The 13268-nt window shown below is 44.1% G+C and overlaps 1 protein-coding gene across 11 annotated transcripts in view; it reads right to left on the bottom strand.

Moving 5' to 3' along the window:
* CBFB (core-binding factor subunit beta) overlaps nucleotides 1-13268 on the bottom strand; it is a 650211-nt gene that overhangs the window by 110375 nt on the left and 526568 nt on the right. Inside the window, exon 6 of one of the 11 annotated variants that reach the window (XM_033940715.1) lies at nucleotides 2406-2566. The exons of 9 other annotated variants lie outside the window; for them this stretch is intronic. In XM_033940715.1, coding sequence (XP_033796606.1) covers nucleotides 2435-2566 — 132 coding nt within the window. In that variant the 3' untranslated portion in view covers nucleotides 2406-2434. Of the gene's footprint in view, nucleotides 1-2405; nucleotides 2567-13268 lie in introns of those variants that run through there. One more of the 11 variants, XM_033940722.1, reaches the window with a different exon arrangement.

Genomic DNA, 13268 nt, shown 5'->3' with positions numbered 1-13268 from the left:
TCTTTTATACTTTTGTATGCACAATTTTTAACTTCATACTTTCTTATCATGACAGCTTGACGACAACCGACCCCTGAAGAAGCCGCATTCGGCGAAACGGGTCCCGTTGGGCCACTAGCTCAAGCTGAAGCCATCATTGCCCAGCTAACAGCTAATTAATTCTTAAGATAAGTGTCACCACTTTATCACTTTTCGTTTTTTCTGTTTGCTGTTGCACATTATTAGCATCAAATATTTAAAAAATATAAAAATTTAAAAAGTATTCAAAATCATTATTATCTGTATGCCCGATGAAAGAGAACGTGCTAACCTGTAAACTGCCTCTTCAGTGTGTTCTTTCTGACCACTGTGCAGCACAGGTATCTGAGGGCTACAGTTCTTTCTACTAAGTGCTAGCAAGTCCTTTTCTTATCCTACTACAGTATTATCTTGGGACTTGACACCATTGTTTTGTGAGTAGTTAGTAGATATTGCGCCGGCGTTGTGGGGGATTTGGGGGGTTGTAACCCCCCACATTTTACTGTAAACTTAACTTTTTCCCTAAAAACAGGGAAAAAGTGAAGTTTTCAGTAAAATGTGGGGGGTTACAACCCCCCAAACCCCCCACAACGCGGCACAATCTCTATTAAGTAAAGTTGGGGGGGGTTCCCCCCCCCCCCGTCGGAGCCCTAAAAACAGTAATTTTCTGCGGCACGCGTCTCCGCGCTGCGCTCAATTGTTTGCGCGCGCCTTTGTCCCAGCGCGCTTTTGACCTGACACCTTCCAAAAGGGTTGGAGCTGTAACAGAGAAATTGGTGTTTCTAGTATAGTAAAGTTCTTTGATTGGGGGGACAGTCAATAAGTTCTGGTCAGCAGATCTGATGGTCCGTGAAGAAGAGTAAGGAATGATAAGTTTGTCAAGAAAAGCTGGTGAACGCGTATGTTTGATTTTAAATGCCAGTAGTAAGATTTTATATGTGATGCGATGTGAAATGGGTAGCCTGTGTGCTTCTCGCAGAAGAGGAGTGGTATGATCATATTTTCCTGCCTTACGTATGAGTTTGATTGCCGTGCTTTGAATAAGCTGCAGATGACGTGATCCCGTTATATATGGAGTTGCAATAGTCTAGATGAGAAATGACTAATGAGTGAATCAAATTTTCAATAGAAGTGGTTTCAAGAATAGAAGTTAAGGAGCAGATAAGACGAAGTTTGTAGAAGCAACTTTTTGTAACGGAACTTATCTGATCGTGATAAGTTAAATCACGGCAATAATCCTCACCATCCTGTCCTGAGGTGACCATTTGTGAAGTATGGAGCGAAAATGAAGCTCCTAAGGCCAAAAAATATATATTTAAAACTTTTAATAAAAATCCAAGATGGGTGCCGATTTTGCCCTAAAACAGCCTGGGAAAACCACAGGGAACCCGGAAAAATGGCGATGTTTTAGATTTTACAGGTGTGTGAGTGTATGTGTGGGGGAACCAGGGCATGCAGGGAAACCACCCAAAACTCCTTTCCAGGACCCCCCCCCACCAAATTGCCAAACTTGTGGGTACACGGACATACACAGAGAAATGTGCTGCAATAGAAATCAATGGCAGCCAGCTAACATAGAGCAAGCAGAGAGATCATACCTCAGGAGCTGATTGTCCGATAGCCTCACCTCCCCAGACAGGGACTCCCAGGACCTCACAGGAAATTAGGAAGGATCCAGTTCCGATCCTGATGTACCTCCATTTAACTGCAGAGAACTGCACTCTACCCTTTTGCAGACGAACCAAGGGAAAGGTGGCTCCCGATTCCGGAGACCCGATCTAACCTGCAGGCTGTCTGAGGGGTTTACTGCAGGTCCGCTAACAGTGCTCCCCCAGAAGCAGACAATAAAAATAAAAAAGTCTGCGATCTCTCGCCGAAGGATATCTCCAAAGGAAGAATCCACAGCACAAGGGCAAAACCCGCGCATAAAGTCCAAATTATATGAATTATAAATGTAAATAAATCACGAGCAGAAGAGACCAGCAATCAAAGTTGCAGATTCAGACTGGACTCTTCAGGACATGTGACAGGGTGGGGAGGGACATCTAGGGAGGTGCTGAAGGTTTGTGTTGGGAGTACCTGCAGCTCAAAGCTAGAGAAGATTCACAAACCCGCTAGTGAAGATTCCAGAGTTTATTGTACAAGAACCTACAATTGAGCTTTTCTCCCCAAACCTATCAAAGCTCAGAGGAAAATAATGTATACTTACCCAAAGATATGTTTTCTACATTTCTCCTCTCAGAAATAGAATGTCCTCTTCCCTCCTTCTCTAACAGACTCTAAAGGCTATATTACTGCCTGACTGATTTTGCTGAGATAAAAAAGAGAACAATAAAAATATAACCCACTAAAAGCCAAGTTTACCTTTCCCAAGTTTGAATACCAACCAGACAAAATGTTCCAATGGATGTGCGTTTTATTTTCGCAGCAGAGCAGATCCTCTCAGTACCTCTTCAGGTGTGCGTAAAAGGGTGAGTTTCCAGATCTGGTGAGAGGGTTTGGGGATTAGGTATTTCAGGTTTGTGCAGATTGTCCTTGTTAAGATCAGCTGGAGAAATGGGAAGAGTAATTTAGAAGTAGTATAAGAGTAATTTTAGCATAGGGATGGGTGGACTGTGGGGAGGGTGGGTGGACAGAGGCAGATAATGTAGGGTCATGAAATAGTGAACCGTTGTTTAAAATATTGCTCTGGCCTACATAGCTGAAAACAGTGTACAATCTATTGACCTCATCTGCCTAAAATGTATGTCCCTACCTTACCACATTGTAAGCTAAATAGATAAGAGTTTGAGCCATGATGTACCCTGCCCTTCTGTACATGTAACATTTAGACCTGTAAGATTTAGATAAGCAGAGAAATGAGCTAGTTTCCTATAGGACTATAAGTTGTATCCCTGAACCTATCATAAGTGCTGGCTTAGGACCAATAATAATTGTAGAAAAGTTATAGAAGTAACAAATGAAAATTGTAGTTTTTGCATATATTAAGTTTGCATATGTTTAGTGAAAAGGGCATAAAAGTCCATGCATTTCCTGATTCTAATACTCTAGTAGGCAGGCTGTTAACTGCACTAGAGTCCAGCATGCTGTAATAAACCTCTTGTATTTTCTTCACACCTCTGACTTTGTGTGTCCAAGTGACCTTTCAATAGTAGTTCACAGGTTGTTGTAAAAACTATCTTTAATGCAGATCCTCTACAACCTCCCTCTTAGAACCAGGTTTATTGACAGTTAAGCTAACTGATTTCACTACATTCTCCGGCAACCAACTTGGGAATGATATGCAGTTAGAATCAAGACTCAAATCATGATTAGTTGCCTACATAGTTGGCATGCTGGAGACTTGACAAGCACTGTTTAAGCATGGGTGACCAAGGTACATATAGTGGCAGGTGCAGCTCTGGCCACCTTGGTAGGCAGACTGAATATACTATCTGCTGTCATTTATTGTGTAATCTAAATAGAAGCATGAAGTAGTATGAGGTGAGGACCAAGTCACTGCTTCGTATATCATGGCTCTATTTGATGAGGTTTAATTTTACTTGCTAGAGTTTCACTAGTTTGAACCTTACATACCTGGATATAGGATATTAGAAAATTTTTGAAAGTTAATTTGGCTTCTGGAATACCAATTTGGTTGGGTTCAGAACAAGCAATTAAATTTCGCAATTGAATTTCTAATCAATTTCATTCCTTTAAAATAGTGAGAACCCTCTTGCAGTCTAATGTGTGAAGAAGGAAGTCAAGGTATTTATCATAATTAGGATGAATAGGGATTATGTGTAAACATCTCTGATTCAGTGTGTACAGCAAGTCTCCCTTCTTCAAATTTGGAAGACTAATGTGTGTTCATCATGAACTTTTCATTTCCAGACGGTCAGGACATAATCATCCTGTCTTCTTGGGAATCAGAACAAATTCTATTCTGTTAGAGTGGAAGAGAAGCATGACTTCTTGATAGGTATGGCTTTGAGGTGTCTTGAGACCAAAGCCAGAGTTTACTCTGATCCAGAGATGTAGTCCAGTTTAATGATGCTGAGAACCCAGAAATCCATTGATCTCTTTCCTTGCTGGAGAAAGAATTGAACATAATTCCTTACAGGTAGGGTTACATATGCTCAGAACATTAGGCTTAGTTCCATGTTTTGGAACATATGTCTCAGCATAGTCAATCATCATCAACCACTTGCATGACTGACTCAATACTGCTCAATGGAAAATGTTCTATAAATCTCCTATTGGGCCATAAAAGATAAAAGTAAATGGGTGTACTGGTAGATTAGTACTGTCCAAACCCTAATCCCCAGTAGAGACAAGATGGCGACGGGAGTGGACGCGTGAGTCCAAGCTCCCGTTCTGGCAGTAAAAATTTACCTTCGGTAACATTTTCCTCAAAGTTCTTGGATGCCTAAGAGGAGGGGACGGCAGAGGGATATCCCTCATTCCTTGGCCGCGACTTCGACTCCGCGTCAAACTGCGATAACAACATTCGCAGTCCCGATGGCGTTGGGCGGATCCGCAGCTGAGCTCCAGGAGCAACTCAGCATGGACGGCGATGCGTCGCTGAGCCCTTTGGGACCTGACCCTCCTCCTCCCCCGAGCAGTGCAACGGAGCTGTTACTTCCTGTTGAGGGATTTCGGCAGCAGCCGACTCAGGAGATGACCCTGTTGCAGGCAAACTCGGAGACAAGACCAGGAGAGGGAGGAGGAACACTGCAGGCAAGCGGTGGTGAGAGTTGGGGAGGTGAAACCCGGGAAGGAGAGCGGGAACCCGGGTTACCTCATCTCAAGCCGCTTGTGAAACCGGCGGTGGTTACACTGGATTCACTGTGGGGAGCAATTGAAAATCTTCAAACTGTATGTATAGGATTTATTTCCTTGATGGCTGAAGTTTCTACTAAAGTCAATAAATTGGAAATTGTTTCTTGTGATCAAGCGAAACAAGTAGGAGACATTGAAAAATCTATAACTGAGATTAAATCTTCAAGTAACCAGAATGCAAAGGACAAAGTTTTTCTTCTCCGTAAAATTGAAAACTTGGAAAATCAAAATAGGAGTTTAAATTTGAGGATTTTAAATTTTCCTATGTCTAAATTTAAAACTCCTAGGGAATTATTTAAGGACTTCCTGATTTCTATATTAAAAATTACGGAAATGAATATTCCACCTTTGCAGAAGATTTATTATTTAAAAAGGACAATAAAGGAGTCTGATACAACTACTGAACAAGACTTAACAACTTTCTTGGAATCATCAAATCTTGAATTGTCCGGACGAGCTACACTGATAGTTTCCCTGGTATTTTATCAGGATAAAGAAATGATTTTGAAATTGTATTATGGTTTAAAACAAGTTTCTTTTTTGGGAGAAAGAATATATATATATCCGGACGTTTCAAAATGGACTCAGACTAGAAGGAAATAATTTCTTACATATAGGGATAAAGTTGTATCATTGGGAGCTTCTTTTCAGTTAAGATTTCCTTGTAAATGTTTTGTTGTATTTCAAAACAATAGATACATTTTTTATGATTCTCAGTAGTTACGTTTCTTCTTGGAGGGTAAAGGTGTTTCATTTGCACCATAGTGATTTTCGGTATAACCCAGGTCTATTTTTATTAACCATCGGTTTTCACTTAATTTCCTGTAAAACTTTAATATGTGATCTTTCCTGGAAGAATTTCTCTCTCTTAGTCTCCTTCCTCTCTTATTGAGGACTATGTTTAAATAAAAAGTATGGTTTACTTCTTTTTTGTTAATATATTGATCCAATAATGAAAATGGATTTATTTTGTATTATAATTTTTACTTTGAATTATCATGATTACTAATATTGGATGTATTAATATCGTATATTGCCTGTTAAGCACAATTGTTGTTTATTTGAAAAATTTAAATAAAGAATAAAAAAAAAAAAAAAAACAACCCCTAATCCTATATAATAAAACTCTAAGCGCCGCATGCGCACTTAGGGTTTTGTGTTCCCTGCCGCTGTGGTGTGTGATCCGTGGCCAGATTCTATTTTAGAACGCAGCGGCAGGGATCACTCTGGAGCTTCCCCCCCCCCACTCACTCACTGTGAAAGAAACCGCTGTTGCCACCGCCATTCCTTCTGCTCCCCTCTTTGGAGTGTCCAGTGCAGGCCAACGGGCAGTTGAACGCAGTCTCCAGGCAGCCGCAGCCTCAGCAAACGCCGGTCTTCCTCCCAGCTCGGGTCCAGAGCCTTTCCAGTGTTGTCGTCTTTGCCCCCCCCACCCCCCTCCACGGCGCATCCGATCCCCCGTTGAGCCTCCCACCCGACCCTCCAACCGCGATCTGGCCGCCCCCCTTCCCTTCCCAAGGTCCCGACAAATCTCTTGACTAGCAGCGGCCACAGCACTCTAAACACGTTGCTTCGCGGCCTTCTACTGCCCTGATTTGCTCTGCCGGTGATGCGGCAGAGGGAATCGCGGGCAGTAGAAGGCCGCGAAGCAGCGTGTTTAGAGTGCTGCGGCCGCTGCTCGAGCCGGGTGGTTTCTGGTTACCTCGCGATGGGAGGGTCGGATGAGAGGGTAAGTGAGGTTGGCTGCACTTCAGCGGTAGTGGCGGGGGGGGGGGAGGGTTAGAAAAATGATAGGTTCTATTGTACAGGGGGGGAGGGAGGGAGGCAGGCAGGCTGGCTGGCTTTGGGGGTGGGGGGCACTGAGGGCACTAAAGACATAGGAGGCATTAAGGACATAGGAAGGTGGCACTGGGGACACTAAGGACATAGGAGGAACTGAGGGCACTAAGGACATAGGAAGGAGGCACTGAAGGCACTAAGGACATAGGATGGGACACTAAGGACAGGAAGGAGGCACTGGGGGCATAGGATGGGACACTAAGGGCATAGGAAGGTGGCACTGGGGGCACTGAGGACATAGGAGGAACTGAGGGCACTAAGGACATAGGAAGGAGGCACTGAAGGCACTAAGGACATAGGATGGGACACTAAGGACAGGAAGGAGGCACTGGGGGCATAGGATGGGACACTAAGGGCATAGGAAGGTGGCACTGGGGGCACTGAGGACATAGGAGGCACTGAGGGCACTAAGGACATAGGAAGGGGCACTAAGGATATAGGAAGGAGGCACTGAGGACATAGGATGGGACACTAAGGGCATGAAGGAGGCACTAAGGACATAGGAAGGTGGCACTGGGGGCACTAAGGACATAGGAAGGAGGCACTGAGGTCACTAAGGACATAGGATGAGACACTAAGGACATAGGAAGGAGGCACTGAGAGCACTAAAGACATAAGAAGGGACACTAAGGACATAGGAAAGGGGTCACAGAGAATCAGGCAGGCATGGCACAACAGAGAAATACAGGCAGGCAGGGGGCCAGGGAGACAGAGACAGAAAGAAAGACAGACAGGGTGCCAGGGAGAGACACAGACAGAAAGAATAACAGAGAGCATACACGGAGAGAGAGAGAAAAAGAAAAAAAGATAGACAGACATCTACTCTAGCACCCATTAATGTAACGGGCTTAAACACTAGTACATTTATAACTAGGAATACCGGCAGGGAAGATTAGGTACTTACCTAAATAAGCAGGTGATTTTGATAGGGAGGGATGTCAAGACTCATATGCCTTTCTACTAGAAAGAAGACTATCGAGGTAAGTACCTAATTATCCCTTTAATATAAAAGGCTATGAGTTTTGAGCAGTGGGACATATCAAAGCAGTCCCTTGAGTCTAGGGTGGGACATAGGAGTCTGCTGACAAAACAGAAGCCCCCAAGTGACACCCGTACGAACCGCCAACATACACTCTATAAAATTTTGTAAAGGTATGGACTACATGGTTCTCCTATAAAAATTGTCAGTTGACACCACTTAGGACTCCACCCACGAAGAAGCCACCTTCCTAGAGAAAGTATGCACACAAAGAAAACAGAGGCTGCTTACCACATCCGACATATGCAGAGGAAATAGCCACCAGAATCCACCTCGCAACAGTAGCCTTAGAGGTTAGCTTCCCTAAACAGCTAGGATTAGTCGACATATAGAGATACTGTAATCTGAAAGACGAAAGGGATTTGTCACTTACAGGTACCAGATAAGAACTCTGAAGACATCCAGCAAGGTCAACACCTTATCCCTCTTTTTAAGCCTGTTAAATGAAAAGTCGGTAGCCGAACCTCCTGATTCACATGGAAGGCGGAAACAACCTTTGGAAGAAAATAAGGCACCATGCACAAACACCTGCCTTAGTGAATCGAAGAAAGAGCTCCCTATATGACAGGGCTTGAAGCTCCAACACTCTTCTTGCTGAAAATATAGCCACCAGAGATACAGTCTTGATAGTGAGATCAATGAGCGCCGCTTCCTCTAAAGGCTCATAACGAGCCTTGCAGAGGGACAAGGTTAAGATTCCACATTGAAAAGGGCTGCCATACTACTGGCTTCAGCCTCGTAGCTCCTTTCAAAAATCTAATGATGTTGAGATGAGAAACTAGAGAAACATCCTCTACACGAGTTCTGAAACATGATAGGCCTTCCAGTTGAACCTGAAGAGAACAAACCGCCCATCCTGAAGAAATACTAGAATAGCTGAAATTGGAGCCTGAATTAACTCAACTCCCTCTCCAGCACACCAACTCTGAAAAGACTTATAAGCCTTGGCATATGACGCCACCATCACTGGTTTCTTGACTGGGAAACCGACCACCAACCTTGAATCGGACGGCCACTGCAATGTCCTCCCCAGCCAAAGAGACTGGCATTCGTCATCATCATTATCCAAGATGAAATGCTAGGGACACTCCCTTTGCCAGGGATTCTGGCTTGAGCCACCAAACGGTAGAACAAGCCTGGTCTTTTTTCAAGGACACAGTGAGCGAGGCGCAAAATCTGTATATGAGATTCAGAAAGGGGTGCAAAAAGAGTCGAAAAAAACCCGGCGTGGCTAACTAATATAGTGAAGGAAGCGATAGGCAATAAGAAAAATTCATTCAGAAAATGGAAAAAAGACAAAACCGAGGGGAACTGGAAAGAGCACAGGAAGTATCAAAAAGAATGTCACCGTGTGGTTCGAAAAGCCAAAAGAGAGTATGAAGAGAGGCTAGCCAGGGAAGCATGAAATTTCAAACCGTTCTTTAGATATGTTAAAGGGAAGCAGCCGGCTAGGGAGGAGGTGGGTCCACTAGACGACGGTGACAGGAAGGGAGTGGTGAAGGAGGAGAAAGAGGTCGCGGAAAGACTTAACATGTTATTTTCGTCCGTATTTACAAACGAAGACACAACCAACATACCGGAACCTGAGCAATTCTTTAATGGAAATCAAGCTGAAAAATTAACATCCATGGAAGTGAGCCTTGAATATGTGCGCAGGCAGATAGAAAAGCTAAAAACTGACAAATCCCAGGGTCCGGACGGAATCCATCCAAGGGTTCTGAAGGAAATAAAGGAGGAGATAGCGGAACTACTGCAGCAAATCTGCAACCTATCCCTGAAAACAGGCGTGATCCCGGAGGATTGGAAGATAGCCAATGTTACGCCCATCTTTAAAAAGGGATCAAGAGGTGACCTGGGAAACTACAGACTGGTGAGTCTGACCTCGGTTTCGGGGAAAATGGTGGAAGCAATGATAAAAGAAACATCGATGAACATTTTGAAAGAAACGAACTTCTGATAACCAGCCAACATGGTTTCTGCAGGGGGAGATTGTGCCTAACAAACTTATTGCACTTCTTCAAAGGACTAAACAAACGGACGGACAGAGGAAACCCCATAGACATCATATACCTAGATTTCCAAAAAGCCTTTGACAAAGTGCATCATGAACGTCTACTCCAGAAACTGAAGAACCATGGGGTGGAGGAGACATACAAAGATGGATCAGAAACTCGTTGGCGGGTAGGAAACAGAGGGTAGGGTTTAGGGTCTGGACTGGAGGAGGGTCACAAGTGGTGTTCCGCAGGGCTCGGTGCTCGGGCTGCTACTATTTAATATATTCATAAATTATCTAGAAACAGGGACGAAGTGCGAAATAATAAAATTTGCGGATGACACCAAACTATTTAGTGGAGCTCGGACTAAGGAGGACTGCAAAAAATTGCAAAGGGACTTGAACAAACTAGGGGAATGGGTGACGAGATGGCAGATGAAGTTCAACGTTGAGAAATGTAAAGTATTGCATGTGGGAAGCAGAAACCTAAGGTACAACTATACAATGGGAGGGATCTTGTTGAAAGAGAGTACCCAAGAAAGGGACTTGGGAGTAAAGGTGGATATGACAATGAACCCGACAGTGCAGTGTGCAGCGGCCGCTAAGAGATCGAATAGAATGCTAGGTATAATCAAGAAGGGTATTACTACCAGAACAAAAGAAGTTATCCTGCCGTTGTATCGGGCGATGGTGCGTCCGCATCTGGAGTACTGTGTCCAATATTGGTCTCCTTACCTTAAGAAAGACATGGCGTTATTCGAGAAGGTTCCGAGGAGAGCAACACGTCTGATAAAAGGGATGGAAAACCTTTCATACGCTGAGAGATTGGATAAACTGGGTCTCTTTTCCCTGGAGAAGAGGAGACTTAGAGGGGATATGACAGACTTACAAGATCATGAAGGGCATAGAGAGAGTAGAGAGGGACAGATTCTTCAGACTTTCAAATAATAAAAGAACAAGAGGGCATTCAGAAAAGCTGAAAGGGGACAGATTCAAAAGAAATGCTAGGAAGTTCTTCTTTACCCAACGTGTGGTGGACACCTGGAATGCGCTTCCAGAGGACGTAATAGGGCAGAGTACGGTACTGGGGCTCAAGAAAGGATTGGACAATTTCCTGCTGGAAAAGGGGATAAAAGGGTATAGATAGAAGATTACTGTGCAGGTCCTGGATATGTTGGACCGCCGCATGAGCGGGCTGCTGGGCTCGATGGACCTCAGGTCTGTCCCAGCGGAGGCATTGCTTATGTTCTTACATGCTGCGGTGTGCCTTCAACATCCAGGGCAGCACAATCTGGACATGTCCGACTGTGGAGACCAGCCAGACAGCAGGGAATCCTGGAAAGGCTGAAGGTGAGCTTTTGCTCAAAGGACTACCTCTTTGGATGCCCCCATTGACTCCATCGCTTGCAGATACAGCCAAACTGTCAAAACCTTAAGAGCAAGGAGCTCCTGAATCTGACATTGCAATATCAGTTTATGTGGCACTGGAAGAAAAACATGGCTTTCTGTCATGTTGAAGCAGACTCCCAGATACTCCAGGGACTGTGTCAACACTAAATTACTCTTCCAAAAGTTGATCACTCAACCCAGATCTTGCAAGAGTTGGATAACTCATACAACTGCCAACTATAAATATCTGCAGTCCTTCAAAATATCTTTGAAAACATATTTGTTTAAAGCATTTTTTTTTAGACTATAGGATGTCTTTTTTGGCTAAATTTGTTCACTATCTGTAAAGCACAGTTATTTACCGTAACAGGTGTTATCCAGGGACAGCAGGCAGATATTCTCACTGATGGGTGATGGCACCGACGGAGCCCCGGTAAGGACATTTTAGATTGAATTACACTCCTAAGAACTTAGAAAGTTCTGGCTAGCCCGCACCACGCATGCCTTCCCACCCGACATAGGCGCACGGTCCCTCAGTTAAGATAAGCCAGCTAAGAAGCCAACCTGGAGAGGAGGGTTGTGCCTGCTGTCCTTGGATAACACCTGTTATGGTAAGTAACTGTGTTTTATCCCAGGACAAGCAGCCAGTATATTCTCACTGATGGGTGACCTCCAAACTAACAGAATGGGATGGTGGGAAAGTTGGCCATTAGGAAAATAAATTTTGTAATACAGATTGGCCGAAGTGCCCATACCGCCTGGAGAGACTCCAGACAGTAGTGAGAAGTGAATGTATGAACTGAGGACCAGGTGGCAGCTTTACAGATTTCATCAATAGGAGTAGATCTAAGGAAAGCCACAGAAGCTGCCATAGCTCTAACTTTATGAGCTGTGACACGGCTCTCCAGTGCCAGTCCGGTCTGAGCATAGCAGAACGAGATGGAGGCGGCAAGCCAGTTGGAAATTGTTCTCTTGGAAACAGGATACTCCAACTTGTTCAGATCAAATGAAATGAAGAGTTGGGGAGAAGTTCTGTGAGGCTTAGTGCGATCAAGATAGTAAGCCAAGGCTTGTTTACAGTCCAAAGTATGCAAGGACGTTACTCCAGGATGACAATGAGGCTTAGGGAAAAAAAACTGGTAAGACAATTGACTGATTGAGATTAAAGTCAGAGACAACTTTTGGAAGAAACTTTGGATGTGTGCGCAGGACCACCTTATCATGATGGAAAACTGTGAAAGGTGGATCTACTACTAGTGCTTGTAACTCACTGACCCTCCTGGCAGAGGTGAGAGCAATAAGGAAGACCACTTTCCAGGTAAAAAAACTTGAGATGAGCTATGGCCATTGGTTCAAACGGTGGCTTCATCAAACATGAAAGAACCACATTAAGATCCCAGACAACAGGAGGAGACTTGAGAGGTGGTTTCACATTGAAAAGCCCCTTTATGAATCTGGATACCAAAGGATGAGCAGTAAGAGGTTTTCCCTGCACTGGTTAATGATAGGCAGTAATAGCACTGAGATGGACTCTAATGGATGTAGATTTAAGGCCAGAGACTGATAGAAAAAGGAGATAATCCAACACCAATTCTACTGCTAAGGAAGTTGGATCATGATGATGAAGAAGACACCAGGAAGAAAACAGACTCCACTTCTGTTGGTAACATTATTGTGTGGCCGGTTTCCTGGAGGAATCAATAATTTGATTAACAGGCTGAGAGAGGATAAACTGAAAGGAACTCAGCCCAAGAGAAACCAAGCTGTCAGGTATATAGACTGCAAGCTGGAATGTAGAAGCGATTCCTGATTCTGAATAAGCAGAGTAGGAAAAAGTGGCAAAAGTATGGGTTCCCTGGAACTGAGTTGAAGTAGAAAGGAGAAACATGTCTGGGCCACCATGGAGCAATGAGAATCATGGTGGCTGCTTCTCTCTTGATCTTGAACAGAGTTCTCAACATGAGAGGAGGGAAGGCATACAGAAACCGACCCGTCCAATCCAGAACAAAAGCATCCACCACCAGACGGAGAGGAAAGTCTGGAGCAAAACTGGGGCAACTGGTGATTGTGAGGGGCTGCAAATAAGTCCACCTGTGGAGTGCCCCATTGAGCAAAAACGGACTGGAGAGTTACAGAGTCGAGAGTCCATTTGTGAGGTTGAAGGATTCT

Source organism: Geotrypetes seraphini, chromosome 4 (genome assembly GCF_902459505.1).
Source record: "Geotrypetes seraphini chromosome 4, aGeoSer1.1, whole genome shotgun sequence".
Classification (NCBI taxonomy): Eukaryota; Metazoa; Chordata; class Amphibia; order Gymnophiona; family Dermophiidae; genus Geotrypetes; species Geotrypetes seraphini.
The sequence above is the reverse complement of the archived record's forward strand: the minus strand, read 5'-3'. Positions and strand labels throughout refer to the sequence as shown.